The sequence below is a fragment of the Hippichthys cyanospilos genome, chromosome 1 (assembly GCF_059441005.1).
Source record: "Hippichthys cyanospilos isolate Australia breed blue-spotted pipefish chromosome 1, RoL_Hcya_1.0, whole genome shotgun sequence".
Classification (NCBI taxonomy): domain Eukaryota; kingdom Metazoa; phylum Chordata; class Actinopteri; order Syngnathiformes; family Syngnathidae; genus Hippichthys; species Hippichthys cyanospilos.
Window position 1 is genome coordinate 25,782,564 of NC_142369.1, and position 27,994 is coordinate 25,810,557.

The window sequence follows — 27,994 nt, forward strand, 5'->3', positions numbered from 1 at the left end:
CTTTTTTGCGTGTCTCTGCACGTACTGTGACGCTCAATTGCGTCACTGTGACACGCGAGGTTAACGTACTTATTTCGATTTGCGTGTTGATGTCCAAGCCCAATTATATTTGCCCTATTTCTAAGTTAACTGTTATAGTTTAGTTTTTACATGTTAAATTATTACAAATTATAACGGAGTCGCTAACGCTTGCTACAGCACACGCGAAAGCGTTTTGAGAATGGAAGGGAGCCAAGAAGAAGAGACTTCATCGGATCTAAAGGATGATCCAGACGAGTCGGGATCACAAAATCTTTCTGATGAAGTGGGTGAGTACCATTTCACTTTCCATCTAATCACGAATAATGAGCTTCGATCCCTTCTCAACTTTGAGATTGTGTTCAGAAATTCGCGACGAGTCGTCACCTGAAGTGGATGAAGAAGAATACCGGTCGCCTACCCCCGAAGAGATTATTCGGAGTAACGAATACATTCTGAAGTTACTGCAGAAAAAACTTGTACATGTAGGTGAACATTCTCAGTAAATGTCTTTCGTTCTTTTTTTTAATGCAAAGGCATAAAAAGTACACTAACTACCACACAGCAGGTGGTCGATCCGTTCAATTGGATCACAGTTCAATTAGAAGCGGAATTCAAAGGGGAAGTAAATCAAAACTATTCTTCACGACATTGTGGTCTAAGCGGCTACACTGTGGTTCATGTATTCGGATTAACAGTACACAAGCAGCGAAATCCGTTCGTGTTAATGAATCCTTAATGAACAAATTGTGTTATTTTGCATTTAAATAATGTAATTTGAATAGATTAGCTGTTCTGCCTTTTTTCAGAACCAAACAAAAAATATTTCTGTCATTGGTAGACTTTGCACAATCAGGGTTTTTGGAGTTGATCATTATCGCTGAAACCAAGCACACGAGATGGGGGAATTTGACTACAGTATGAATTAAAATATTTATTTATTGCTTATATTTTTATACTGTTCATAGCGTATCAACAAAAGCACCTCCAGAAGGCATTCCAAAACTGGCCAGACAAAGCGAAAGTTCAGTTGAGTAAATCAAAAACAAATTTAGTCCGAGATAATGGATGCAGCAATTTAACATACAGTACTCGAATCCAATCACTACAATTATATTACTTTATAAATACTGTACTACAAATAAAGAATTGATGGTACAATAGTGAAAAAAAGGTGTAATGTTACCTTGGCACAGGTAATAAACCTACCAAAAAGAATATATAACTTAGGTTGTTGCCCTTGTACCTCTTTTAGATCTACATTCCTTTAATGACTGCCCATCAGATGAAGAAAACTCCTGAAGAGCCCAAAGGTGGTAAGGAGACTCCAACCAAGCCAAGTGATCAAGCGCCCATTCGTAATGAGCTACTAAACAGCACACACAAATTCTTGGGATTGGTCACCACCACTATTCACCAGCTTCAAACTCAAGGTGATTTTCCAAATCACTCATTGCATTTGTATAGATTGTATAGTTTATTTCTTGGTTATATGTTTTGAAACTGATGCGTGTGCATTCTGCTTTGTGTTTGTGTACTTAGCATTGGAAAACTGGCCAGGCTTTGTGTAGCTTGATTGCATATAGTTTATACTGTATGTCTTTTATCTGCAAGCGTCTTGAGACTTTTTACATGTCATCTCCTCCCCCAAGAGGTTACACCAAGTGGTCTCAAGAAAACACTTTGAGGAGGGAAAATGTCCTCTTTTCATTGGGCAAATTTCACATCATTCGACTGAGCGAAAGCCCATCTAACCATTCGGCCACAGACTGAATTTCTGACCTTTCATTAAACAAACAACCGTTTTATTGCAGATGAGATTGCTCTGCAAATTCCTGATCTGGACCTGGAGCCAGATGTCCAGCAACTGATGAATGATTTTGAGGTGGTCGATGAGCTGGAGCAATGTGTGACAAATTGGCGATCTCAGCTTAACGCTGTTATCGATGAGCAAGAACGCAAGAAACCAGACGCGCCTCATCCGATGGCAGAAATCATTTTTTGGCAGGAGCGTTCCGCTGTTCTGAGTGCTCTAACAGCGAAGCTTAATCAGCCTTTGGTAAAGAAGATCTTGCTCGTACTGACCAAAGCACAATCACATGTGATTTCCGCTATGGAGGCTACAGTGGCTGAACTTGTTAAATACAGTTTGGAGGCAGATGAAAATGTGGGCTTCCTCAAAACACTGGAAAGACATTTCAAGGTGAACAGCCACCTATTTGTCCAAAATTTGCTGTAACGGCAACATTTTTGACTGACAGACAGATGAACCTACATTGATTAAAAATTGTTCCACAATCTAAATCAAATTTCCCTGATAGAATCTGGCTACAGGAGCAAATTTTGGTGTGATTCTGGAGACCATCCCTCCTCTGATGAACAGCCTACAAGTTGTGTGGTTAATCTCCTGCCACTATAACAGGAACGATCGCATGGTCCCCTTGATGGAGCGCATTGTCTGGCAACTGTCGGAGCGTGTGGCTCAAGTCATAGATCTCACTGTGCTGTTCAAGTATGTGAAATTTTCAAATCAAATGTTAGTATGCATCTGATGGGTCTGATTGTGTGTCTAATGATAGAGATGATAGAGAGGTAGCTAAATCCAAGGTGGATGATGCCAGACAAGTCCTGGAGTTGTGGAAGTCCTCTTACTTTAAAGTGCGTGCTGAAATTCAAGAAGGAGGCACGGGTAAACGTTGGGAGTTTGACAGAAGAAAACTGTTTGAGAAAACCGATTACATGGCTGACATCTGTCAGGATCTGTCCAATGTTTTGCACGTGAGTGTTTACCCTCATTCACACATAACCTAATAAAGGCTTGACATGTCAGCTCTTTAAGGGGTTTGCTATCAAAGTGTTTGTTTTGATTCATGCAGAATTTGGAAGAGTTTTACAACATCTTTAGCCCAGAAGTCAAAAGTGTGACCTGGGACCCAAAACGTTTTGATGAAATGCAGGTCAAAGTGGACAACCTCATCTTGCCATTTGAGGAAGCCAATTTTGATCCTTTCAACAGTTGCAAGATTAGCAGCTGGAAAATTATCATTCAAAACTTCAACACCTCAGTTAGTGTGAGTTCACGCTGCATTTTTGCCTGATTGCTCAAACAATACAAGAAATCAAGCATTGTACATTCACATCAAAGGGCATTGTCAATAACCTGTTTCTTTACCTCGTATTTGTGTTTTGTTTAGGCCATTGAGAAAGAGGTCATTCAGTTCATTGACCAGTCCTTCAAGACACTGCGCTCTTCAACTGCTGCTTTTGAAATGCTTGTGAAATATAAAGACATTCGCTCAAGACCAGCCATCAATAATCATTTGATGAAAAAGACTAATGATGTTTTGGCTCAGTATTGCAAAGAGGTTTGTCTGACATCATGCTCAAGCTTCACTTGATAGTAATGATGCTACATATATTTATCAAGGTTCATTGTTCGCGACGTAAATTTTGGAATTTTATGTTAACTCAAAGAATAGTAAAACTGAGAAACAAGCGCCCGTCTTCGGTCATAAATGGTTTTTGAACCACTGTTCATTCTTGTTCAAGGAAAAAAAAAAAAGCTAAAAAAAACCACATCAAACGAGCCTGCATGTGTAGAGGGACAAAGGCGATCTGATCTGACAACCCGAGACACGTGCTGCAGTATGCCTCATTATAATATTACAATACTTATAATATTAAGGGGGGGGGGGGGGGGGGTAGAGCCCTCGATGGTTATCTTCCTCTTGAAAGCTGTCTTCTTTGGTGTTTAAAGTAAGCTTAGCTACTAATTGTTAGTACCTGGTGTTCCTTAGACATTAGAGGGGTGTGCTCACCAAAAAAAAAAAAAAAAATTGAAAAACATTCAAGCTGGTTCCTCATGAGATTGTCTGGTGACAGTTGCTGCTTTGCTGACTTTCTGAACTTGTTCTTTTTGGATTGCTAGCAATCCAATGCAGTGAATAAGTTATACTTCTGATCGTTCTGACGAGGAAAGATGGAGAGAAGTTTCGCGAACTTAAAATTGATGCGGCTCGGGCGTTAAAAGCGCAATTGGATATGTAATATGTATACTATCTGTAATGCTATTTGCTTTGTTTGAAAGTAGTTTTAGTTTTACATTTTTAACGATTTGATTTGAAAGAACCCTTCCCTTTGAAAAAGTATTGGTTTTGATGCTCACCTGAATGCTGAAATTGAATATTATTAACAAATAAAGATTGATTGATTACAAATAAAGATATACATTCACATATATATATATATATATATATATATATATATATATATATATATATATATATATATATATATATATATATATAAATTTTTCAAATGATTTATACATTTGGAGTCACAGGTTATTAGCTTGCAAGGTATATAATTATCCAAAGCTTTTACAACATTTTGTAATAACTGTGGATCATTCCTTAAGCATCATCATTAGCAGATACTGGTAGTTTGCCAATATAAATGTCAATAGTTATCATAAACCGTTGTAAAAAATTCGGACTGACATGCCTATAACCCTATCTTGCAAGTTAATGACCTGTGACCAACTATTCATATAGTTTTTGAAAAACATTAGTAAAAAATACATTTCAATTGGACATTCACAATGCAATCAAGAGAATAACACCTTAATAACCACAACAACAATTAAATAAACAATACATATAAATATCTTTATTTGTAATTCATCTTTTCGTGTTAACAGGATTCAAATTCAGCGTTCGTGTGTGCGTTGGATCAAGAGTTATTCAAAGTGAGGGGCTCTTTCAAATACCTGCATTTTTTATTTCTGCCAGAAGAGGTCCCTCGCTGCTACAGAAACTTTTGAAAGTAAAGTCATTTTCGAAGCTTTTGGCCCCAAATGGCCTTCAAAAGTTTCCTTTGACTATCAATGAACATACTGTAATATAATAGCTTGTGAAAATCACTTGTGTTTGTTATAGGTTGATAGCATAAATGAAATTTTTGAGGAAAAGAGGGATAAACCACAAATTAATAAGAATGAGCCCCCCATGGCAGGAGGTGTCAGGTGGACACATTCCCTTTTTCAGCGCATAAAAGGTGGCATGCTTCCTCTCCTGACAATGCCGAATTTATTGGAATGTGACATGGGCGTATTGGTGAGTGACTGCGCTTTTGCAGTAAAATGTACATTCGATTTGCCTCAAAATATTTCACTCTCCCCCAAGTGTGAATTGTACTTATAAATGTAAACCTGGACCAAATATAGTCTTTTTAAAGAAAATTGTTCTCTATAAAATCTACTGTTAATTGGCATGTGCAAGAATTGTCTGAATATCTATATATGCTTTACTTATGTGAATTTTACTAAGGCAAAGAACAAATACTTGGAAATGGCCAAAAAAATCAGCGAGTACGGCGTTAAGAAGTACAAGTTATGGATGTCTGAGACCGAACGCAACTTGCCATTGTTATTGAGAAAACCTGTATTGGTCATATTTTGGAAAGAAGCTCAAAGAGAACCGGTGTGTATCGTCTTGATAAAATTATCTGACAAACCAGGGCAAATTGTCTTCTTTTTTTTTCCCCTGAAACCGTCATTTCTTTAATATTGTTTTTCTCATCTTTAGGGTGTCCCAGCCAAACCTGACATCAAGGGACAGAGGGACAGGCGATACCGTGTTAACTTTCCACTGGAGATCATGACAATAATTGCTGAGACTAAAAACTTGGTTTCAATGTCCTTTTCCATGCCCGAGGTAGCTCGAAATGTGACTTTACAGGAGGCCAACTTTATAAGGTAGTCAGTCACCTGTGACAAGAACACCCCGCAATGACAAATGTCTTGAATCGCTGCTTTTCACATTGGATTTAGGTACAATGATGACCTGCAAAAGCTGGTCAACCGCTACAACTCTACACTAGATAGTCTGAGCGATGCAAAGATCACCATGTTGTCTCAGAGCATAAAACGAGTCGAAACCGTGTTGTTTCCGGGATGCAAAAGACTCAATTGGAACTCCTTGGGTATGGCGCTGAAATGTTGCTAGGATTTCACCCGTGGGAATTCTAGATGGGATGAGACTACTCTTTGTATCTTCAAATTTAGCTATTGCCGATTTCATCAACAATGGCAACCCCGCGCTCTCGAAGTTCGAGTCAGTTGTGAATCAAATACAGAACAACGAGCTTGATATTGAAACCAAGTTGGAATCCATAATGACGGCAGATCTCCTGAAGTGCCCAGCACCAGATAATACAGAGATTTTACCAAGTGTGTTTCAGAAAAACAAGTTGTAATAAGATCTCTCCATCCATAGGAATTTCAGTCATACACAATTTCTTTTTTTTCAGGTGTTAGGGATTTTTATGAATGTATTGATCGAGAGCGGATCAAGACAATCAATTTGTTGCGAAGCAAATACGCTGACATCGGTCCTGTCATCACTAAGGTGGAGCACTTGATCATGGAAACGCACACTGGCAAGTGCAACAGTATGTCTAATTACTATGCGTTCTGGGAGCGCAAGGTGCACGAGTCACTCATTACCATGGTGCTGAGGTAATTTCCACCCAGGAAATATTATGCCACATTGAAGATTTGATGTTCTTGTTTCAATGGTTCTATTGGAACAAGAGTATGACCTTTGCCCGATTTTTAGTAACAAACACTCTGCTGATTGTCACGTTTAGAAACATCAAAGCTTTCAATAATGTGCTGATGGGGAGCACGCCCCTCTTCCGTGTTGATGCCATCCTCTCCCCTCCTAAAATTTTGCTGCAGCCCAAGACGAATGAGATCTCCCGGACACTTATGCAGTGTATCAGAGAGTGTGTCGAGAGCACTAAAGTATGACTGTTTTTTTCCTTTTCTGTGAGCTGTTTTTACCTGGACACGTGCGTTGGTGTTTGAAATCTGTCCGCCTCCATGTTGGTTCTTCCAGGAATTTGTGCGCTGGATGAATGGGACCTGCATTGAGTGCCCACCTCAACACATAGATGGTGATGACTTTGTGACTTTTAGCTTTTTTGAGGAAGTGTGTCATCATCCTCAAATTAATGAAAGTGCCCTTGCTGTATCCCAAAACATTCAGCAGTTGATGCTTTCTGTTGACCAGTACCTTCACCACTGGAAACAGTACCAGCCTCTATGGGAAAAGGACAATACCACAGTCTGTGAAAAGTTTGCAGAGAAAAACCCATCATGTGCTATGTATGACCAGAGGCTGCAGTTCTATGCTCAAATCAATCAGAGGGTGGTACACGAGGCTCTCTTTAAGAATGTAAACATCATTCAACTCAACCTGGAGCCACTGGCTCGCACTGTGCAGGAGATGGCAGAATCGTGGATCGGTGCACTGGGGAGTTTGCTCAACAAATCAGCCAAAGAAGAACTCTTCAACTTGAAAGAAGAACTAATGGTAACGTATATGAATGCTTCATTGGATATCATTCAATGTGTAACTTAGTTACCTCTTACTATGACTTTGGTTGTGTGTTCAACAGCAACTCTGGGAGAAGCTTAAAGAGACTCCCGATACTTTTGAGAACTTGAAGAATGTCCTTGGGACAATCTCCGACATTAGAGACATGTCTTTAAATGTGAAACTGAGCATCACCGATATTCAGGAACGATACAGAACACTGGCTATGTACAAAGTGGAGGTGCTGTGCTTCAGGGCTTCGCAAATCTTAGTTCATACGTTCCAGTATATACATTTCATGTGTTTGTCCCCTGTGTGTAGGTTGTAGAGGAGGAAAAGCAACTAATGGAAAATATTACCCAGATATGGAATGATCTGTTTGCGGAGTCCAAACGAGTGGATCGGAGTTTAACAAATGTCAAGGTGTCATTCAAAGAGGTCAGAGGCTTTCACAATCACAAAAGTTCACCCCGACCACTACCTAAATGTACGTTTATCATCACAATTCTGTTCAAAGACTACCAAGGGGATGACTGAAGATTTCCAGCGGACTTTGGCCATCTTTGTTACAAGCTTTAATATGGAAGGCCCCGGAGCTGTTGGCGACGATTTAGATCAAGGTACTTGCAAATGTGTGCGTGAGCAGTACAATAGTTTTCGGTGAATTTTTAGAGCATACCGGATTATTCACTACTTTCTTTTTTTCCCTTAAAGGTCTATCCAAAATGGATTTCTATGAAGCAGAGCTTGCCAAGGCGGTGGAGGGACGACAGGACCTAGCTAATGCCGAGAAGTTGCTGGACCTCCCCATCACTGTGTATCCGGAGATAGTCAGCATACAAAAAGACATGAATGGATATAGGATGATTTATGACATCTACCAGGAGCAGAAGGTCAAGTTTAAAGGCTTCTTAAAAAAAGAAATCAATGAAAAGGAATAGGAATAGGACTCAAAAAGCCTCATACATTATTCTGTTGATCCTGATTTTGTTTTACAGGCTGCAAAGAGCAAATGGTCTCAGACCTTGTGGGCAGACTTAAATATCCTCTTGCTCCAAGAGGGTACTGAAGGATTTATTAAAGAGTTGAAAAAGTTGCCCAAAGATGTGCGATCACTACCTGTGGCCTGCATCCTAGAGGGCAGACTGAAGGAATTCAGAGATTCGCTTCCTCTTCTGTTAGACCTTAAGAATGAAGCTCTCAGAGAAAGGTGAGAGTTCTGTCATACGCCTGGGACATGGTTTTAACAGCTTGAATTTTGAAAAAGGATGGACAGATGGCTTTTATGACCAATCTAGTATGAATTGACTTACTGAGGGGTGGATTGTTTTAGTAAATTAGAAAATACAGTAAATTATTTTGTTGATATACAACTGGTTGAACTGCAAAGCAGAGTAAATTTTGGAAGTGATTCCAAAGGCCCACATGCAAGTCAGGTCCATGCCGAGATGCAGATGTGCTCTGGGGTCCAGACTGAGATTTGGCAATTCATAGACTGATGCAGCATGGTGCAGGTAGACTGAGGCTGTCAGCACCATTTGGGCATCGACGCAACAGAATAGAAACTAGCCATGCAAAAATAAACATGTAAATATGTATTTGAGATTGAATTAGTTAAATGCACACAATCTGTTGAAAAAAAACTGAAACATAAACATACAAGACAAATGAAATATTTCTTCCAACAGACACTGGAAAGAACTGATGGATCGAACTGGCACAAGCTTTGAGATGAACCCAACCACATTCACGCTAGAGAACATGTTTGCTATGGAGCTTCATAAATATGCCGATGTCATAGGTGACATTGTTGGTTCAGCTTCGAAAGAGCTTGGTATCGAAAAGGTAAGCCCCCCTCATTTAGGCCTGTCTACACAAAACCAGGGCTATTTAAACCCTCATACCCCCCCCCGTGTGTAAAAAAACATCAGTCCACAAGGCTTTGTTTACTGAAAAAAAAGTCACTCCCCCACAAATCCGCATAGTGCTGTTTTATTAATTTACAAGCATGCAAAGCCGCTAAGCGGCAGTAGTGTCGCCAAATTCTGTACAATCAGAAAGAACCTCCATCTCTTAAAGTCACCAGCGTCAGCGTCTTTGGCTGGAAATAGAGAAGAGTGATGACTTTAATCTTTGTTTTATGCTTGCTTCGTGCAAACGCTGATCCAGAGGATTTGGAAAATCTATATTTTGGCCAGGCCTTTGAAAAAAGCCCGGGCACATATAGCAGCTAGGGCACACCGGACACATTTACCACCCGTTTGCAAGAACCCCGGCTATCTGTAAACTATGCCTTAGAGGATTAAAACCATAGTAAGAATTTTTTTGTAAAAAGATGCTGATCAATAAATTATATTTATATTTGTGTTGCAGGGTGTAAGAGAGGTGGTGGAAACTTGGGGAAACATGCAATTCAATATAAATTCCTACAGTAAAGGTGCCCATCAACAGTGTGCTGTCTTGGGTGCAGTGGATGAGATCCTATTGATTGTGGACAACGACGCCATGAATTTGCAGAGCATGGCCGGCAGTCGTTTTGTTGGACCGTTCCTAAACACTATACAACAATGGGAGAAAGACCTGTCGCTTATCAGTGAGACCATTGAGGTGCGATAATGTGGATTAACTCCTCATCACCCCTTGAGCTGAATTTGAAAGGACTAAATCTAAAAATCAATCTGTGAACAGGTTTGGTTGCTGGTACAAAGGAAATGGATGTACTTGGAGAGCATTTTCATTGGTGGGGATATTTCTTCACAGTTACCAGAGGAAGCCAAAAAATTTGACATCATCGACAAAAAGTTTAAAGAAGTGAGTGTTGTGCTGCGTTATGAAAACATCGATAGAATTCAATGACCGAATGGCAAATGATTGGCATTTCATTTTCTATGTGTGTGTTTGTAGATAATGAATGATGCACAGAACAACCCCAACATTAAGCGTTGTTGTTTGATTCCTAACCGGCTCTTGGACCTGCAAACACTTAGTGAGAACTTAGAGAGGTGCCAGAAGAGTCTCAATGACTACCTGGATTCTAAACGGGATGCATTCCCACGCTTCTTCTTCATCTCTGATGACGAACTGCTCAGTATTTTGGGGAGTAGTCATCATACATGTGTGCAGGAACATATGATAAAAGTAAGTGGAATAAAACATTTGACGTCAAAGCGTCACTGAACTTGCACTGTTGAATTTTTTAGTCTTTGTTGTTTTTCGTTTGTTGCTGTTTGAAATCGGATAAGAATTTGAAATCTTCCCCCCTTTTTTACCTTGTTCCACAAGATGTATGATAACATCGCATCTCTGCGGTTTGACTCGGAGAGCAGCGAGGAGATTTCGGCAGGAGCTATGGTGTCTGCTGAGGGTGAAGTGATGGAGTTTCAAAAGGCCGTCCAAGTCAAAGGAAGAGTGGAGGAATGGATGACAGGAGTCTTACATGAGATGCGGAGAACTAATCGACTCATCACTAAAGAGGCAATCTTTCGCTACTGTGAAGACAGAGGCAGGTGTGTGTAGATTGTTAGCATGTTTGTCTGTTTGAGAGTGAAACTTTTCCCACCAGCAGTCTCCTTGTCATTCAGGGTGGATTGGATGTTACTCTTCCAGGGCATGGTGGTACTTGCCACAAATCAAGTGTGGTGGACATGGGAGGTGGAGGATGTTTTTAACAACTTGAAAAAAGGAGATAAATATGCTCTGAAGAACTATGCAACAAAAATGCACCAGCAGATTGATGAGCTGGTAACACGCTCAACACAGCCTATGAAGAAAAACGACAGAAAGAAGATCAACACCGTTCTTATCATAGATGTCCATGCAAGAGACATTGTAGACAACTTTGTCTTGAACAGGTACGACTCCCATAGTTTAGGGCCACGCTGCAATCAACTCTTGCAACATTTTTCATCTTACATGTAAAGGAAAGTGTAGTCTCATAATCCTCTCTGCAGCATAACAGATGCAAAGGAGTTTGAGTGGGAAAGCCAGTTGAGGTTCTACTGGGTCCAGGATGACGACAATCTTGTCGTTCGTCAGTGCAGTGCTACTTTTAGTTACGGCTACGAATACATGGGACTGAACGGTCGGTTAGTTATAACTCCTCTGACAGACCGCATCTACCTCACAATCACACAGGTTTGTAAATACCTGTAATTCTTCAAGCAATCATACATGTGTTGATATGTGTATGTATTTGTGATGAAGGCCCTCTCCATGTTCCTGGGTGGTGCTCCTGCTGGACCAGCTGGTACCGGAAAGACAGAGTCCACTAAAGATCTGGCCAAAGCTTTGGGCCTGCTCTGTGTGGTTACTAACTGTGGTGAAGGCATGGACTATATGGTAACAAGCTTATCTGACATTCAGTAGTGATGATTGTGTTGAGTTTATGAATTGAATCGCCTAGTTTTTGGAAGCCCCTTTTTTGCCTCTCCTCCTTTGTGCAGGCTGTGGGGAAGATCCTTTCTGGCCTGGCCCAATGTGGAGCCTGGGGCTGCTTTGATGAGTTCAACCGTATCGATGCCTCAGTCCTTTCAGTTATCTCCTCTCAAATCCAAACCATCCGCAATGCTCTCATTCTTTACCTTAAAATATTTAATGTAAGTGTGTGGTCGCCCACTCACTGAATTGTTGCCAAATTTTACTCGAGCTAACTACCTACCACCTTGTCATTTTGGAAATCAGTTTGAAGGTCATGAGATTACCCTAGACAGCAGGATTGGGATCTTCATCACCATGAACCCAGGCTATGCAGGGCGCACAGAGCTGCCTGAATCGGTCAAAGCTCTCTTCAGGCCGGTGGTGGTGATTGTACCTGACTTGCAACAAATTTGTGAGATCATGCTCTTTTCAGAGGGATTCCTTATGGCCAAGGTGGGAAATGTACCCACGTTTGTGTCCCAGTGTTTACATTTTTATTCAGAAAACAACTGAACACTTGAAAACGTTCTGAGACACATTTGCTCCTTGAGAACTTTAGGACTTTTTTTTCCACCATTGTTTCATTCAGGTCCTTGCAAAGAAGATGACAGTGCTCTATAAGTTGGCTCGAGAGCAGTTGTCCAAGCAGTCTCATTATGACTTTGGCCTTAGAGCTTTGAAATCTGTCTTAGTGATGGCAGGGGAACTGAAAAGAGGCTCACCAGATATCACTGAGGTAAAATGTATCATCATCATGTATCATTCTTTTATTACTAAAAGAGAGAAAAAAAAAATCACAGGATGTGCACCAAGCAAATAATTTCTGAAAGATTGACCTTGCATTGCAACTTGCTCAAGAGGATTACATGAAATAATTGTATTTTGGGTTGCTTGATTCCTGTATGATCATAATTTTTAATCAGTGGTCTTTTTTTTCACTCACTAAAGCTAGACATATAACGCCCCTACATATTCTTAAGATGTTTCCTATTTTCTCTTTAGGATGTGGTGTTGATGCGAGCCCTGAGGGATATGAATCTTCCCAAGTTTATATTTGAAGATGTGCCTCTATTCCTTGGGCTGATCTCAGATCTGTTCCCAGGGCTGGAATGCCCTCGCGTTCGATATCCTGACTTCAATGATGCGGTAGAAGAAAATCTGCAAGACAACAAATACATCTTGCTGCCTATCCAGGTTTTTGTTATTCATAGTGTTTAGTTCCTGGGTTTACACTTTGTGTTGCTGACATTTCAGTCTTCTGAAACTCCACACGTAATCGTGTCTTTGTTTTCAGGTGGATAAAGTGGTGCAAATGTATGAAACAATGATGACTCGACACACAACTATGATAGTAGGCCCAACAGGTGGAGGGAAATCGGTTGTAATCAGCACATTATGTCAGGCTCAAACAAAGTCAGTGTTATTTCCACACGCTTCAAACTTCTGTTAAGTTCTGTTGTTGTATATAGAGTTTAAAGTCATCAATATCTCCTCACCAGGTTGGGATTTCACACCAAATTATATCCTCTGAACCCCAAAGCTGTAAGTGTCATTGAACTATATGGGATCCTGGATCCCGACACTCGAGACTGGACTGACGGGGTCTTATCCAACATCTTCCGTGACATCAACAAACCAACTGACAAACAAGAGAGAAGGTGAGACCAAAACATTTGATAGACATTAAGTAATACAGAACGTCACATGACAGGCCGCATCTAATACTGATGGAAATGATATTGTAATGTAGTACACAATGGACTTATAAACTCACAGATATATCCTGTTTGATGGGGATGTGGATGCTCTTTGGGTTGAGAACATGAATTCTGTAATGGATGACAACAAACTTCTTACTTTGGCTAATGGAGAACGAATTCGTTTACAAGGTCACTGTGCTCTGCTCTTCGAGGTCAGTACATATTTATTATAGTCATACACACTGTACATGATCTATTTTTTAATAACACAGGGATTTTTTGTTGTTGTTTTTTTATGATTCCAGGTTGGAGATCTGCAGTATGCTTCGCCAGCTACTGTCTCCCGCTGTGGAATGGTTTTTGTGGACCCCAAAAACTTGCGATACACTCCATACTGGCAAAAATGGTTGAAAGACAGACCTGTCAAAGTAGAGCATCCTCATTTTATTGGAAGTGTGTTTTGAACACATTTTGTGATTTACTAACTTTACTTTCTTTTTAGGAACAAGAAGAACTTGATCGACTTTTTGAAAAGTATGTGCACATTTTGATTGACATGATTGTGGAAGGTATTGTTGATGGGAAACAAGGGCAAAAGCTGAAGACTGTTGTCCCGCAGACTGATTTAAATATGGTAGGGTGGTGTGACGTAATCTCAAATTGTTAACAGTAATTTGTCCAAGAAAGTTAGTATCATCCATGATCCAGATTGTGTTGATGATGTGTTCAGGTGTCCCAGCTATGCATGACCCTCGATGCGCTACTTGAAACTGAGTACCAAAGTCCCGGTGTGTTAGAGTGTTACTTCCAGGAAGCCTTGTACTGCTCGCTTGGGGCAACATTGCTGGATGATGGAAGGGAAAAATTTGATTTCTTGGTCAAAAGGCTTTCTGAATGCACCACTGTGAGTGATGAAAAAAAACTGGCTGGACCTGGTGAGATCCCAGGTAAGACGCAAATTTGGATGATGGATAATATTGCTTTGATATTTTGTCGTTTATATAAATGTTCACTAAAAAGTATGTTTTAAAAATATTACCCTGCATAAAGTTAATATTGCTCATTAATTATTAAATGTCATAAAAGCATAGTCGTGCTTGATTATTATTACAGTATTATTATTAATTTTGCTTATATGAGTTGGTTCTAGTGCATTTTGATATATGCCATTCATACAGGGCACCAACCAACACTGTATGATTTCCATTTTGATGACACAAAGCTGAAGTGGGTTCCTTGGACGTCTTTGGTCAACAAATACATTCATAACCCTGAAATGAAGTTTGTTGATATTCTGGGTAAGGCGTCACTGTGAGCTGTTTATCGAGAATACGCAACTACATGTACGCTCATGCTGCCCACTCTTGTCATTACAGTTTTCAAAGTCACATTTCTGTCAAAATATCTCCATCTGTCCACATTTGTAGGCTATTTTTTAAAATTACTGTTTAGCATCAGTGAACCGCAGTTCTCGGCTGCAAACGGTACTCCTAGGACAAGGTCCGATGAATGGGTCAGATGTTCTCGAAAGCTTTCCAATGGAAACAAAAACCTAAAGCCTACTGCTTTTTTGCTTATTGAACAAGCCTGTTTTTTGTGATTATCTTATATTCCCCCACAGTCCCAACTGTGGAGACCACGAGAACCAGCTGGATATTGGAACAGATGGTGAAGATAAAGCGGTCGGTGCTTTTGGTCGGAGACTCTGGAACCTCCAAAACAGCAACTATTAGTAACTTTCTGAAACACCTGAGTGGAGATACAAACGTGAGTTTAGTTTTCCGACAGCTTTGACGTCATTCCCTGATGAATCTGTTATTGATGTTTCTGGTTGCCCACAGATTACTTTGACCATCAACCTTTCATCCAGGACAACATCAATGGATCTCCAGAGGAACCTGGAGGCCAATGTAGAGAAAAGGACCAAAGAAATATATGGTCCTCCAATGGGCAAAAGACTATTGGTCTATATAGATGACATGAATATGCCAAAGGTATCGAGAGTAGACGTTGGCCGCAAGGTTTGAAGTGAATGTCTGATATCTGGTCATATTCTGCTTCCTATATAGGTGGATGCCTATGGCACACAGCAGCCAATCGCACTGCTGAAGCTCCTTTTGGACAGGGGAGGCATTTATGACCGAGGGAAGGAGCTCACCTATAAAACCCTCAAGGACCTTGGCTTCATTGCCGCCATGGGGAAGGCAGGAGGCGGGAGGAACGAGGTGGATACCCGCTTCGTTTCACTCTTCAGCGTTTTCAGCATCCCCTTTCCTGCTGTGGAGTCCCTCCATTTGATCTATGCCTCCATTATAAAAGGCCACACCAAAGTGAGTCGCGTCTTTTTCTGAAGGTTATTGCTGGTTTCACTGCACCACATGTCATATATATTTCATTTGATTGAATATTTTAGAACTTTGAAGATGTAGTGCAGAAAGTTTGTGATAAAGTCACCGTCTGCACACTGGAACTGTACAACAGCCTTGTCAAGGACCTGCCACCCACTCCGGCAAAGTTTCACTACATTTTTAACTTGCGAGACCTATCAAGAGTCTACAATGGACTAACTCTCACTCAGACTGAAAGGTCTGTTGAAGCCACAGAATTCTCTTGACATGTCTTGCCTTGCATTGTGGTGCGTTGAACATCGTGTTATTATGAGCGTAAAGGAGTAAATGTTTGCTTGCAGATTTTCCACAGTCAATATATTTGTACGGGTTTGGCGAAACGAGTGTCTGAGGATTTTCCATGATAGACTCATTGATGAAAAAGACAAGAACCTGGTAAATTTGAGCCATACATATTCATTTTATTCACCATAATGTGAGTTATATGCATGACCAAAATCTTCATAATTTAAGAAGTAACATTCACTGTATGCGATTGTACCATTTCTGAACAGGTTCAGGGCCTCATAAAGAACTTAGTTGAAGAGCATTTCAAGGCAAGCATAGACGATGTCATGAAAGATCCGATTCTATTTGGAGACTACAGGACAGCCCTGAGTGAGTCCGAACCGAGAGTATATGAGGACCTAAATGACTTTGATACTTCTAAAACGCTTTTTCAGGTATGACGATGGCATCACTTACAAACTGTCTAATGTTGAAACAACCTTTAAAAGAACATTTTTGGATTCTGCAGGAAATTCTTGAGGAGTACAATGATCGAAAGTCGCGGATGAATCTGGTACTGTTTGACGACGCTCTTGAGCACCTGACTCGCGTGCACCGCATCATCCGCATTGATCGAGGTCACGCTCTGCTCGTGGGCGTGGGAGGCTCCGGCAAGCAGTCCATCACCAAGCTGGCTGCCTTCACCGCAGACTGCGAGGTTGTAAATGTGTTCACTTTTACTATTTCTACCTCATTGCATTATCGCGGTTATCTCTGATCCCAAAGTGGAAGATGATTGGATGGATAGGCCTATCAAGTAACGATGGGCCAAAATGTGCTGAGGCTTCGAAGTGTTCAAGCAATCAGGGTGGAATTTATAAGCGCGAATCGCCGTGTGATTCATTTTGGGAAAATGACATCATTAATTACATTTGAAGCCTCCGTGCCTCATGAAGTGATTCACATGTCGGCAAGATTAATAAACAGAAAAGGAATATCCACCAAAATGTTTATATTTAATTAATCTGCTGGAACTTGGCCAATTTCCAATGACATATACGTTTATTCATACCCCCTTCCTCCACACGAGAAAAAGTGTTCCCATATATAGGAATGCGCCGATAATTTGTCCAACATATCATACATTGCATGACTCTACGCCGTGAAATCATTACAAGGAGAAACTGGTGCATCTCCATATTAACCATACACTGAAAAAATGTTGTTTGAATTTGAATTGAAAGTTGACTGACAATACACCTACTTTAAAGATCTATCTGGATCCAGATTTTATTTTGTTCACCCATCTGAAATATGTTTTAAATAAGTATATTCACTAAGGTTTTTTTTTTTATTATGGTAACAACATATTTCATGTCTTTTAAATATTCCAGTTTTCCAGTTGTTTTTGGAGTTATGACCTAATTTTTTTGGTTAGTGTTTTTTCTCAGTTGACTTATACATTAGAAAGCGCAGATCTCATCATTGGCAAAATTGTTTATTATGGGTTTGGTAATAAGTAAAAGTTACATTTTAAAACTAATTTGACAATCCCCTATAAGTAGGACAAAGGTACATATTTCCAATACAATATGAGAAGAAATTGTGTTTGTGTTTATGTTTATTTGTTTTTTAAAATACACGTTCACTTTTCATACCTTAGCATAAACATAATACAGAGATTACATATCAAAGACCTAATATTTGGAGGCTTTATACTGTTAGACTGGGAAAACCAACCACAACCTCACCAGTACAAATGACAATCAAGATTTTCGTCAGCAGGGGGCTTTGTGTGAACGTTTTTGTGAGCTGAACTTTTCTGTGAGCCAGTTGGACAGAAACCTGCAAGTTTGCAAAAGCCTTCATCCGCCCATCAGCAATTGTTTTTCATCCATTCCTCAGGTTTTTGAGATAACACTCAGCAGAGGATATTGCGAGTCAACCTTTCGTGACGACTTGAAAACACTGTATTTGAAACTTGGCATTGAAAATAAGAAGACCGTGTTTCTCTTCACTGATGCTCATGTTGCCGAGGAAGGTTTTTTGGAACTTATCAACAACATGCTTACGTCAGGTTGGGCATACTGCAACTCTTCCTCATTCTTACTTGATGTGGCTCTTTAATGACAAGGAGACCTGTTGCGCTGTGATCATGCTGGCATTTGACAGGTATCGTTCCCGCATTGTTTCCTGATGATGAGAAAGAAGCCGTTCTCAACCAGCTTCGCGAAGAGGCCCTCAGAATGGGATCAGGTCCTTCAAAAGACAGTGTGTGGCAGTATTTTGTCAGTAAAAGTGCCAGCAACCTACACATTGTTTTAGGCATGTCTCCTGTGGGCGATACCTTGAGAACACGCTGCAGAAACTTTCCAGGTAAAATGGGAAAAAAGGATTTATATTTTTTAATGTACTGTGAGAGGGTAAGAATTTGTCGCTCATTCTGGTTCTTTTACAGGACTGATGAACAACACTGTGATAGATTGGTTCTTGCCATGGCCCCCTCAGGCGCTGCTTGCTGTCGCCGAGTCATTCCTCGGTTGGTATTGCACACATTCGTACCCTAGTTGGAACTACTCTCATGCCAGTTGGTTTCCTAGTAGGTTGCCATGTTTTCTTTTAGTCCAGACACCAAACCGTTTACATAAATTGCTTGTTACAGTCCTATCCAAAAATACATTCCTTTCAGATTTAATGTTTCTATGGCATTCTATAACACAAATTAAACATAAATATTGGTTGAAAGGTGGGCTCATATGTTGAGCACTGCATCAGCAAATTTCACTGGTGTCAAGCCCAAAGCTCATAATTTGGTGAATTTTGGGGAATATTTTTTCCTGAAGTCACCTATACTTTTATTGGTCAGTTTCCATGTGCAGGTGTCATTTTTTTTTTTTTTTTTTACAAATTCCCGACCAAATTAAAGCGTTGAAAATGGGTCGCTCTCTGATAATGCAATGTTAATGGTTGCAAACATTGCATTTTTTTAGGTCTTGTGCAAATTGACAAATTTGCAAGTACGGTACAATGTTTTGGCCTGATGCCAACGACATGCATCAGCCATATATTAATGAGACAAAGAGCTTGATTGATCTAGCATCTTTCATGTGCGAACTCCCAACCCAGAGACAGCATTATAGCATGTTGTTTTAACATCAAAAATGGACACTATGAATGTTTGCTTTTATTGCATGTATACTATTGTCTATATAAGGGCAGTCGATAGCCTAGTGATTGGTATGATGGATGACAGGCTTATTGGGCCATGGCACATTTAGTTGTTGGTTCTCCATGGTCTTAAATGCTTTGTTGTGCTTGTCAATTGTTCAGGTGAAAGTGAAATGATTCCTAATCAACACGCTCCTGCCGTTATTGAGCATGTCTGCATGGTCCATAAATCTGTTGGAGACTACAGCATTCTGTTCCTGCAAAAACTCAGACGTGCTAACTATGTCACCCCAAAGAACTACTTGGACTTCATTAGCACATATTCTAACCTCCTGCAGGAAAAGGACCAGTATATTCTTGGTAAGCGGATTGATAATAATCGAATCATTTTGGTTCGCGGTGGGTAGGTGTCTAGGTGACAATCAAATATGTGCTTTAGGGCAGTGCACACGTCTTGAAGGGGGTTTGGATAAGCTGAAGGAAGCCAGTGTGCAAATAGATGAGCTGAACATCAAACTGGCAGAGCAGAAAGTGGTTCTCGCTGAGAAGTCCGGAGCCTGTGAAACAATGTTGATAGAGATTGCTTCTAACACCACAGTGGGTCAGTGAAAATTCGCAACTCCTCATTTGAATTGTCACAGTTTAAAGCCTAGTATACTAACTGTACTGTGAGGTTTTTAAACACTGGTGTTAAAAGCAAGCGTTCCCTTTTAGCCGAGGAGAAAAAGACACTGGCAGAAGACAAAGCCAAAGAGATTGAAGAGCAAAACAAAGTGATCGCTGTTGAAAAGTTGGAAGCCGAAACGTCCCTGGCTGAAGCTCTGCCGGCGTTAGAAGCAGCTCGCATTGCCTTACAAGATCTTGATAAATCTGATGTCACTGAGATCAGGTGACTTGTTGACTCACAGGAAGACCTGTCCACCTAAAGTGGCCAACACTCATTCTAAATCATAAACATCAGTTGCATTTTTACCTTTTTTTTTTTTAATTGCTCCCCCATATAGATCGTTTGCAAAGCCGCCCAAGCAAGTACAGGTGGTATGTGAGTGTATCCTGGTTCTGTGTAAAAAAAAGGAAATTAGCTGGCAGGCTGCTAAGGCAATGATGTCAGATCCTGGCTTTCTGCGCTCACTGATGGAAATGGACTGTGATGCCATCGGTGGCAACCAGGTCAAGACTGTCAAAGGTATAGGTCAACTTCCTGATCAATTGTAGTGCAAGTGGTGCAATAAATGATGGGGATATTTGCATCATTGGTATGCTGCTTGCTACAGTGATTTCCCTGATCATTCTGCTTCATAGGCTTCCTGAAGAACCTTGGGACCAGCCTTGAGGAAATGCAAGCCATCAGCAAAGCGGGCTCAGGAATGTTCAAATTTGTGGAGGCTGTTGTTGGTTACTGTGAAGTTGCCAGAGAGATAAAGCCCAAAAGGGACAAAGTAATGTAAAATCAGTGACAAGAAGTATGTTTATTGGATCAACATTACAGTAATGTGACTCGTATTTTGCAGGTGGCACGTCTCGAAAGAAATTTCTTTGAGAGTAAAAAGGAGCTGGAGTGCATTCAAACTGAGCTCAGTGCTCTCCAGAGAGAGCTGAAGGCTCTTGGTGACAAATATCAAACCGCTATTGCTGAGAAACAGAAACTACAAGAAGAGGCGGAGCTTATGGAGAGAAGACTGGTAGCTGCTGACAAACTTATTTCAGGCTTGAGCTCTGAGAACGTGAGGTGCGATACCCATGAAAACACTTAAACAACCCTTCGTAAGAGAGGATTTCTTTTTTTTAATTATTCCTTTCTTGTGTCTTCTATTTTCAGGTGGACACATGATTTAGAGGAGCTGAGACAGCGACGTGTGCGTCTCCTCGGAGATTGCCTACTCTCCGCTGCCTTCCTCAGCTACGAGGGAGCCTTCAGCTGGGACTTCAGGAATGAGATGGTGTATGAAACATGGGTTGCTGACGTAATTGAGAGAAATATTCCCTTGAGCCAGCCTTTTAAAGTTGATAACTTACTAACAGATGAAGTAGAAATCAGCAGGTGAGAAGGCATTAACGTGGTTGGAATGAACTAGCTATTCATTTCTTAATTTTGACTGAACATCCCAATGAACACATGGGAACTTGCAGATGGGGGTCAGAGGGTTTGCCCCCGGACGAACTGTCAGTCCAGAATGGAATCCTCACAACAAGAGGCAGCCGTTTCCCCATGTGTATCGACCCTCAACAGCAAGCCCTCAACTGGATTAAGAAAAAGGAGGCAAGCAACAACCTCAAGGTACAGAAAGTGCTGTACTGTTACATGCGCTGCATTGTTGCGGTTCACACATTTCAGAATAGCTTTTTTTACACTGAATAAAAAAAAGCCAAAAATGTGACACTTTTGCCCACAGGTCTCATCCTTCAATGATCCAGACTTCCTAAAACATCTTGAGATGGCCATCAAATATGGGTTCCCCTTCCTTTTCCAAGATGTAGACGAGTATATTGATCCTGTGATTGACAATGTCCTGGAGAAGAATTTGAAAGGAGCAGAAGGCAGGCAGGTTGTCATGCTTGGTGACAAAGAGGTGGACTATGATCCCAACTTCAGACTTTACCTCAACACTAAACTGGGAAACCCAAAGTTTTCTCCCTCTGTGTTTGGAAAAGCCATGGTCATCAATTACACCGGTAAGACTCTCTGGTTTCACAACCACACTTTTCGTGCATTCTATCCTCAGCTCAAGTTGTTTTATCCATCACGTTGCATAAAGTGACCCTGAAGGGCCTGGAGGACCAGTTGCTCAGTGTTATAATGGGCTTTGAGAAGAAGGAGCTGGAAGAGCAGCGCGAGTTTTTGATCCAAGAGACGAGCGACAATAAGAAGCTGCTGAAGAACCTTGGAGACACTTTGCTAAGGGAGCTGGCCACCTCCACGGGCAACATGTTGGACAACACCGAGCTGGTCTACACCTTGGAGGAAACCAAGTCCAAATCCAGTGAGGTCAGTTTGCCAAACACGAGGAAAACACTTTGTTGGGCATCCTATTTGACTGTGTGTTCATGCGACCGTCAGGTATTTGAAAAACTCAAGTTGGCGGTGACAACATCCAAGGATATTGACGTTCTCCGAAACGGGTATCGTCCCGCAGCCAAACGTGGAGCTATTTTATTCTTCGCGCTGACAGAAATGGCTCTAGTAAACAGCATGTACCAGTACTCTCTCGCCTCTTATCTGGAAGTGTTTGACTTTTCCCTGCGCAAGTCTCCACCGAATGCAGCCCTTCCAAAAAGACTGGAAAACATCAGGGACAGTCTGACGTACAATGTATATAATTATGGCTGCACGGGTAAGGCACTTTGGTTTACTGTCTTTTTCTCTCACCGCATAATCTGGCATGCTCGGTTTTGTTCGCAGGTCTGTTTGAGAAACACAAGCTTCTCTTCTCGTTCAACATGACCATCAAGATTGAGCAGGCAGAAGACCGAGTACCCCAGGAGGAACTGGAGTTTTTCATCAAAGGTGACACAGAGTCCTGCGCTGAGGTTACAGTACATTGCAGTGAGCCTTAGCGCTAACGGCAAACCGTCTTTGTCTTTCGCAAAGGAAATCTGTCCCTGGAAAAGAGCTCACGCAAAAAAACTTGCAACTGGCTGCCCGATTCTTGCTGGGAAGATTTAGTGAAACTATCTGAGCTTTTTCCCGGGCAGTTTGACTCTTTGCCGGATGATGTTTGTAGACATTCAGCAGAGTGGCAATCAGTAAGCGGCGGCTCTTTGTTTATAACGTACCTAACCCTTTACCTTATGGACCGACCGAGTGAGCTTTTGCTTCTCCGCAGTGGTTTGACCTAGATGCACCAGAACAGGCTCAACTGCCAATGAGATATGATGACAAGCTGACAGACTTTCAGAAGTTACTCTTACTGCGCTGTTTCCGTGTTGACAGAGTCTACAGAGCCATCACCGACTATGTCACCATTACCATGGGCGAGAGGTGTTTCATTTATTCACTCAATTCAATAAGTGTATTTGTTTGTACATAGCAGGAACATCCTTGTATATATTTCTCCATATCTTTCTTCACAGATATGTTCAACCTCCTGTGATCAGTTTTGACGTTATTTATGAACAGAGCACCCAGTACTCCCCCATCGTGTTTATCCTCAGCCCTGGCTCTGACCCTGGAGCTGACCTTATGAAACTTGCTGACAGGACTGGCTTTGGGAGCAAATTCAAATTCCTCGCTATGGGCCAAGGACAGGAGAAGGTATCCTGATTGTATTTTCTATACATCAGTTAACTCTGGGAGGGTCTTATCTGGCCCATTCATCATCTCAGATCCAAATGGAAGAAGAGCCAGTTAGTTGGGGTTACGGGATACTGGATACTGGTTTGTAGGGTGAAATTGCAGGGGGTTGAATCGATATTTGGCAAGTACAAAATTTTTGTTTGTACCTTTTATAGTAAATTGTAACAGACTTTCCTTTTAAGCTAAAGTAAGGCATTCATCCACAGGTTGCTATTTCTCATCAATGAAAGATTATGAACCTGTATCTTGTATAGAGTTATTGGGATCGAACTCAAGAAGTCAGTGATAGAGGGTAATGTTTTTCCCCCCTATTTAAGGTTGCTTTGCACCTTCTGGAACTGGCAGCGGCTCGTGGCCAGTGGTTGATGCTACAGAACTGCCACCTGCTGGTGAAGTGGCTGAAAGATTTGGAGAAGTGTATAGAGAGGGTCACCAAACCTCACCCCAGCTTTCGTCTTTGGTTGACCACCAACCCGATTGATGACTTCCCCATCGGCATCCTTCAAAAGTCTCTGAAGGTAGAATGACCAGCTCTCTTTCCTTGGAGCAATATTACTCTATTTGAGACATAAACTGGCTTAAATGTTTCTCTCTTGCTTCTTCCATGGTTTGGCGTGAGTAATGGTCGCATGTTGCCATATCCTGCAGGTTGTCACCGAGGCTCCCAATGGTCTCAAGCTCAACATGAGAGCCACCTACTCTAAAATCACGCACGAGACTATGACTGGATGCCCGCACTCCGCCTTCCGCAGCCTGGTCTATGTGCTGGCTTTCTTCCATGCCGTGGTGCAAGAGAGGCGCAAGTATGGCAAAATTGGATGGAACGTCCCCTATGATTTCAGCGAGTCCGACTTCCTGGTATGTGGTACGAACAATGACCCTTTGGGCCGGGCCGGACCTTTCTTGAGTTACCTTGATGTTGCAACCTTGCTCGACAGGTGTGTTTGGAGATCTTGAACACCTACTTGACCAAAGCTCACAACCAAAAAGAGAGCAACATTCCCTGGGGGAGTATCAAGTACCTCGTTGGCGAGGTTGGACAAAGTTGAAGTACTATATCGTTCCTTTTCTGTTGTAATCATACTGTAAATTCAAATACCCATTCCACAGGTGATGTACGGTGGACGAGTTATCGATAGCTTTGACCGCAGGATCTTGAACGTCTACATGGATGAGTATTTTGGAGACTTTCTCTTTTATGACTTTTGCCGGTTTCACTTCTTCAAAAACAACGACGTCGACTACAAAGTTCCGACGAATGGACCCAAGACCGTATATGTTGGTCAGCTCTTTTTTGTTTTTGTTGTACATTACCATGCTTTTTATACTTCAGCAGTCAACATTCATGACCTGTCGCTGGCTGGTTACAGACGAGATTGAATCTCTCCCATTGGCAAACACCCCCGAAGTGATGGGCCTTCATTCCAATGCAGAGATAGGATACTACACACAAGCAGCTAAAGACATGTGGTTGCATCTAATAGACCTGCAACCCCAGACAGGTATGATATACTGTAGCAGTTGTTGCCCCCCATTTCCCTAATTTATGTTGTTTGTGGCACTTTGTCACGTCTCAACTCCTCTTCTTTGATATAGGCGAGTCTGGCGGGAGCATCAGTAGGGATGAGTACATCACTCAGGTGGCCCAGGACATTCAGAACAAGTTGCCAGCAGTATTTGACCTGGATGTTATCCGCAAGAAATTTGGCACCGAGATTTCTCCTACATCAGTGGTGCTCCTCCAAGAACTGGAGCGCTTCAACAAGCTGGTGGTCCGCATGAAGCGCTCTCTGGCTGAACTGCAAAGGGTGAGGGAGGGGAACACATTGTTGTGGTGGCTTTTCATGTCTTTGCAGACTTGCTTTGGTTTTCATTGTCTGGTGTGTCCAGGCCTTGGCCGGTGAGGTGGGTATGAGCAGTGAGCTGGATGAAGTTGCCCGGGCCCTTTTCAATGGTCAGATTCCTGGCATTTGGAAGATGTTGGCACCTGACACCCTCAAGTCTCTGGGCAACTGGATGATTCATTTCAAGAGGCGGTTTGAGCAGTATAAATCATGGGTGAGGATTGTCAGACACAACATCATGTACATTTGTCTCACAGACTTCATTACAATTTTGTTATTCAAAAGGTGGATACAGCGGAGCCAAAGGTCATGTGGTTATCAGGTCTCCACATCCCAGAATCCTACCTGACTGCTCTAGTTCAAGCGGCATGCAGAAGAAATAGTTGGCCTCTGGATCTGTCCACACTCTACACTGAGGTGACGCGCTACCGTGAAGAGGACGAAGTCAGTGACAGACCCGCTCAGGGTAATGAGCTGCAACCTAGCAGGCATGCTGGAGCCTCTTCCAGATGTCTTCAGCAGTAGAGGGGCTAAGCATGCTCTCACCGTGCCATTCAGTCAGGAACTAGATTATTACAAATCAGAACAATAGAAAATCACCATTAAAATAATGGAGTTTTAAGGAAAACGCTATAATGGATCCTATAGGTGCTCAAAAATGATCTGCAATTGTTCTCGTGCTATCAGTACTTGGTATCGGTGACTGGAAAAAGCGCTGTCTAACATCCTTTATATTGTTTGCATCCCACCTGACTTTTTGTACTACTGCTTCTACCAATAGTGAGGGTAATAATATATTTGTTTACATCCTGTACAGCTTTTCTGGAAGGTGAAAGAAATTATTCACAAATAAATTTGGGGTCTTTTCATTTATACCAGCCCAATGGAAAAACAAGCTGGACTACCAGCAAATAAGCTATTTCTCAACTGTTCTGTACAATTCTCTGTGTTGACATTTTCCTAGTTGTTAATACACATCTCACAAATTTTGTTTGTTAAAGGGATTCTGAGTAATATTTCTCACGCGGCAGTGGGAGCTTTAGGGGCCTTATGATAAATGCAGCAATACACACTCCTCCTCCTGCTGTCCATAGCTATAACAGACATGTTATAACAGTTATTTGCAAGTTTTTGAAATTTATAATTAGATTTATTAATTCTTAATGGAAAACAGTCTAAATCTTACACAGTGTCACTTTAATGTGATGAAACAGGGCTCTACTAGTGCTCAGCGCAGGGGTGGATCTATTCTAGTGAGATACAGGGATGAAAATCACTTCAAAATATGACATATAATTGTATTACTATTATTTCTTTTTATCGGGCACTTTGTGTTGCTAAGTGTTAAAAAGCGAAAAAAAAAGGTTTAATGATTACATAACATATTTTTATTTTTTCCGGTGGATTAGTTTTGTTTAATGGTTTTAGTACTGTTAAATAAATTACAGGTGAGGGATGTCAAAGTGGTCCTTATATTTGTTGATTCTTCTGTAATAGAAGAAGCTGAGGCACCTCTGGAAGAAGTGAGTAACTAGTTAAACTTCAGAGGCAGGTAAATAAGAGTCATTTCTTGCAGGTTGCTTTGTGGCTGGCTTGTACCTGGAGGGAGCAGACTGGGACATAGATGATGGCTGCCTGGTGAAGAGTAAACCAAAAGTTCTAGAGGTTCAGTTGCCCATTCTGAGAGTCATCCCCATTGAAGCCCGTCGGCTCAGGTTACAGGTGCGGACCACAATCAATGTGAAGCGTATCAACTATTGTGTTTTCATCACCAACTGTTTTGGCTACGTTTTTATGTGTTACGTTCCACAGAAAACATTGCGGACCCCGGTGTACACAACATCGTTACGGAGGAATGCAATGGGCGTGGGTTTAGTTTTTGAGGCTGATTTGTTCACCACGGAGCACCTCTCCCACTGGGTACTTCAGGGTGTCTGTTTATCTCTCAATACTGACTGAAGAAAGCCATCCCTGGTAAGTGATTATGATAAATGATAGATAATGAGTGTTTGAGTTAACTACATCAGGACATGTTCAATTTATGATTAATGTCATCCTTTGCTCACTAGATGGCAGCTCCTGACTCAGACGCAGAATTCAGACGGGGCTGTTTCACTAAACTGCGGACTCCAAACCAACTGCTTCTGTTTTGTATTATATAATGTTTTCAGAATAACTTCAACCAAAAAAAACCCGATTCTTAAATCCATGCCCTTTTTTCATGTTGCTTTCAACGACAATTTTCAATAATGATTGGAATATGGAATTTGATTGAATAGAAGTTATGTACTCCACACACTTTTTAAAATATCTTCTGTATTGACATCTAAACATAACAGCCATAATTATTTTACTTCTGATTTTCAAGCAGACAAATATTTTGTTTTGTTTTTTCGTATATCTGTTACCATTGTATCTACGTTTGGTCGTGTGTCATGAGATTTTTCAAACATATGTGCTTTAGCTCAATAATGATTGAGAAGCACTACCTTAAAGGGGAAGTCAAGTCAATAGTTTTCTCTGCAGTAATATGTTCAATGTGTCTCCACTTGTCTAAACA

At 41.2% G+C, this 27,994-nt stretch overlaps 1 protein-coding gene across 1 annotated transcript; it reads left to right on the plus strand.

The window, feature by feature from the left end:
• Positions 1–220: 220 nt before the first annotated feature.
• On the plus strand, positions 221–27,990 carry LOC148429876 (dynein axonemal heavy chain 10-like). Its single transcript, XM_088426387.1, has 76 exons — positions 221–308; positions 385–503; positions 1,274–1,451; positions 1,833–2,221; positions 2,340–2,530; positions 2,598–2,796; positions 2,895–3,089; positions 3,213–3,383; positions 4,956–5,132; positions 5,346–5,498; positions 5,604–5,773; positions 5,849–6,000; positions 6,083–6,247; positions 6,328–6,535; positions 6,667–6,823; positions 6,918–7,394; positions 7,480–7,638; positions 7,719–7,835; positions 7,915–8,017; positions 8,112–8,290; positions 8,396–8,607; positions 9,086–9,242; positions 9,771–10,004; positions 10,086–10,208; positions 10,302–10,535; positions 10,680–10,903; positions 10,979–11,248; positions 11,348–11,531; positions 11,601–11,735; positions 11,840–11,992; positions 12,078–12,266; positions 12,403–12,549; positions 12,816–13,007; positions 13,108–13,226; positions 13,313–13,471; positions 13,590–13,725; positions 13,819–13,941; positions 14,016–14,147; positions 14,244–14,460; positions 14,692–14,811; positions 15,135–15,280; positions 15,355–15,507; positions 15,583–15,843; positions 15,927–16,099; positions 16,203–16,296; positions 16,416–16,583; positions 16,658–16,846; positions 18,034–18,205; positions 18,301–18,504; positions 18,587–18,667; positions 19,459–19,656; positions 19,736–19,897; positions 20,011–20,185; positions 20,301–20,482; positions 20,599–20,735; positions 20,808–21,025; positions 21,116–21,337; positions 21,427–21,574; positions 21,690–21,969; positions 22,053–22,282; positions 22,355–22,628; positions 22,697–22,801; positions 22,886–23,040; positions 23,121–23,275; positions 23,368–23,548; positions 23,908–24,108; positions 24,239–24,448; positions 24,529–24,624; positions 24,701–24,872; positions 24,961–25,092; positions 25,187–25,398; positions 25,481–25,648; positions 25,720–25,900; positions 27,011–27,156; positions 27,247–27,408; positions 27,504–27,990. The coding sequence occupies exons 1-75, from the start codon at positions 221–223 to the stop codon at positions 27,391–27,393; spliced, it is 13,335 nt and encodes a 4,444-aa protein (XP_088282513.1). The 3' UTR covers positions 27,394–27,408; positions 27,504–27,990.
• Positions 27,991–27,994: the final 4 nt, after the last annotated feature.

Excerpts from the sequence above, each read along its gene's own strand:
- LOC148429876 (XM_088426387.1), top strand. The coding sequence starts at position 221 with ATGGAAGGGAGCCAAGAAGAAGAGACTTCATCGGATCTAAAGGATGAT. Across the intron at positions 13,008-13,107 it reads ACATCTTGCTGCCTATCCAG|GTGGATAAAGTGGTGCAAAT; the intron begins GTTTTTGTTATT and ends CTTTGTTTTCAG. Across the intron at positions 24,873-24,960 it reads ACCCAAGACCGTATATGTTG|ACGAGATTGAATCTCTCCCA; the intron begins GTCAGCTCTTTT and ends GGCTGGTTACAG.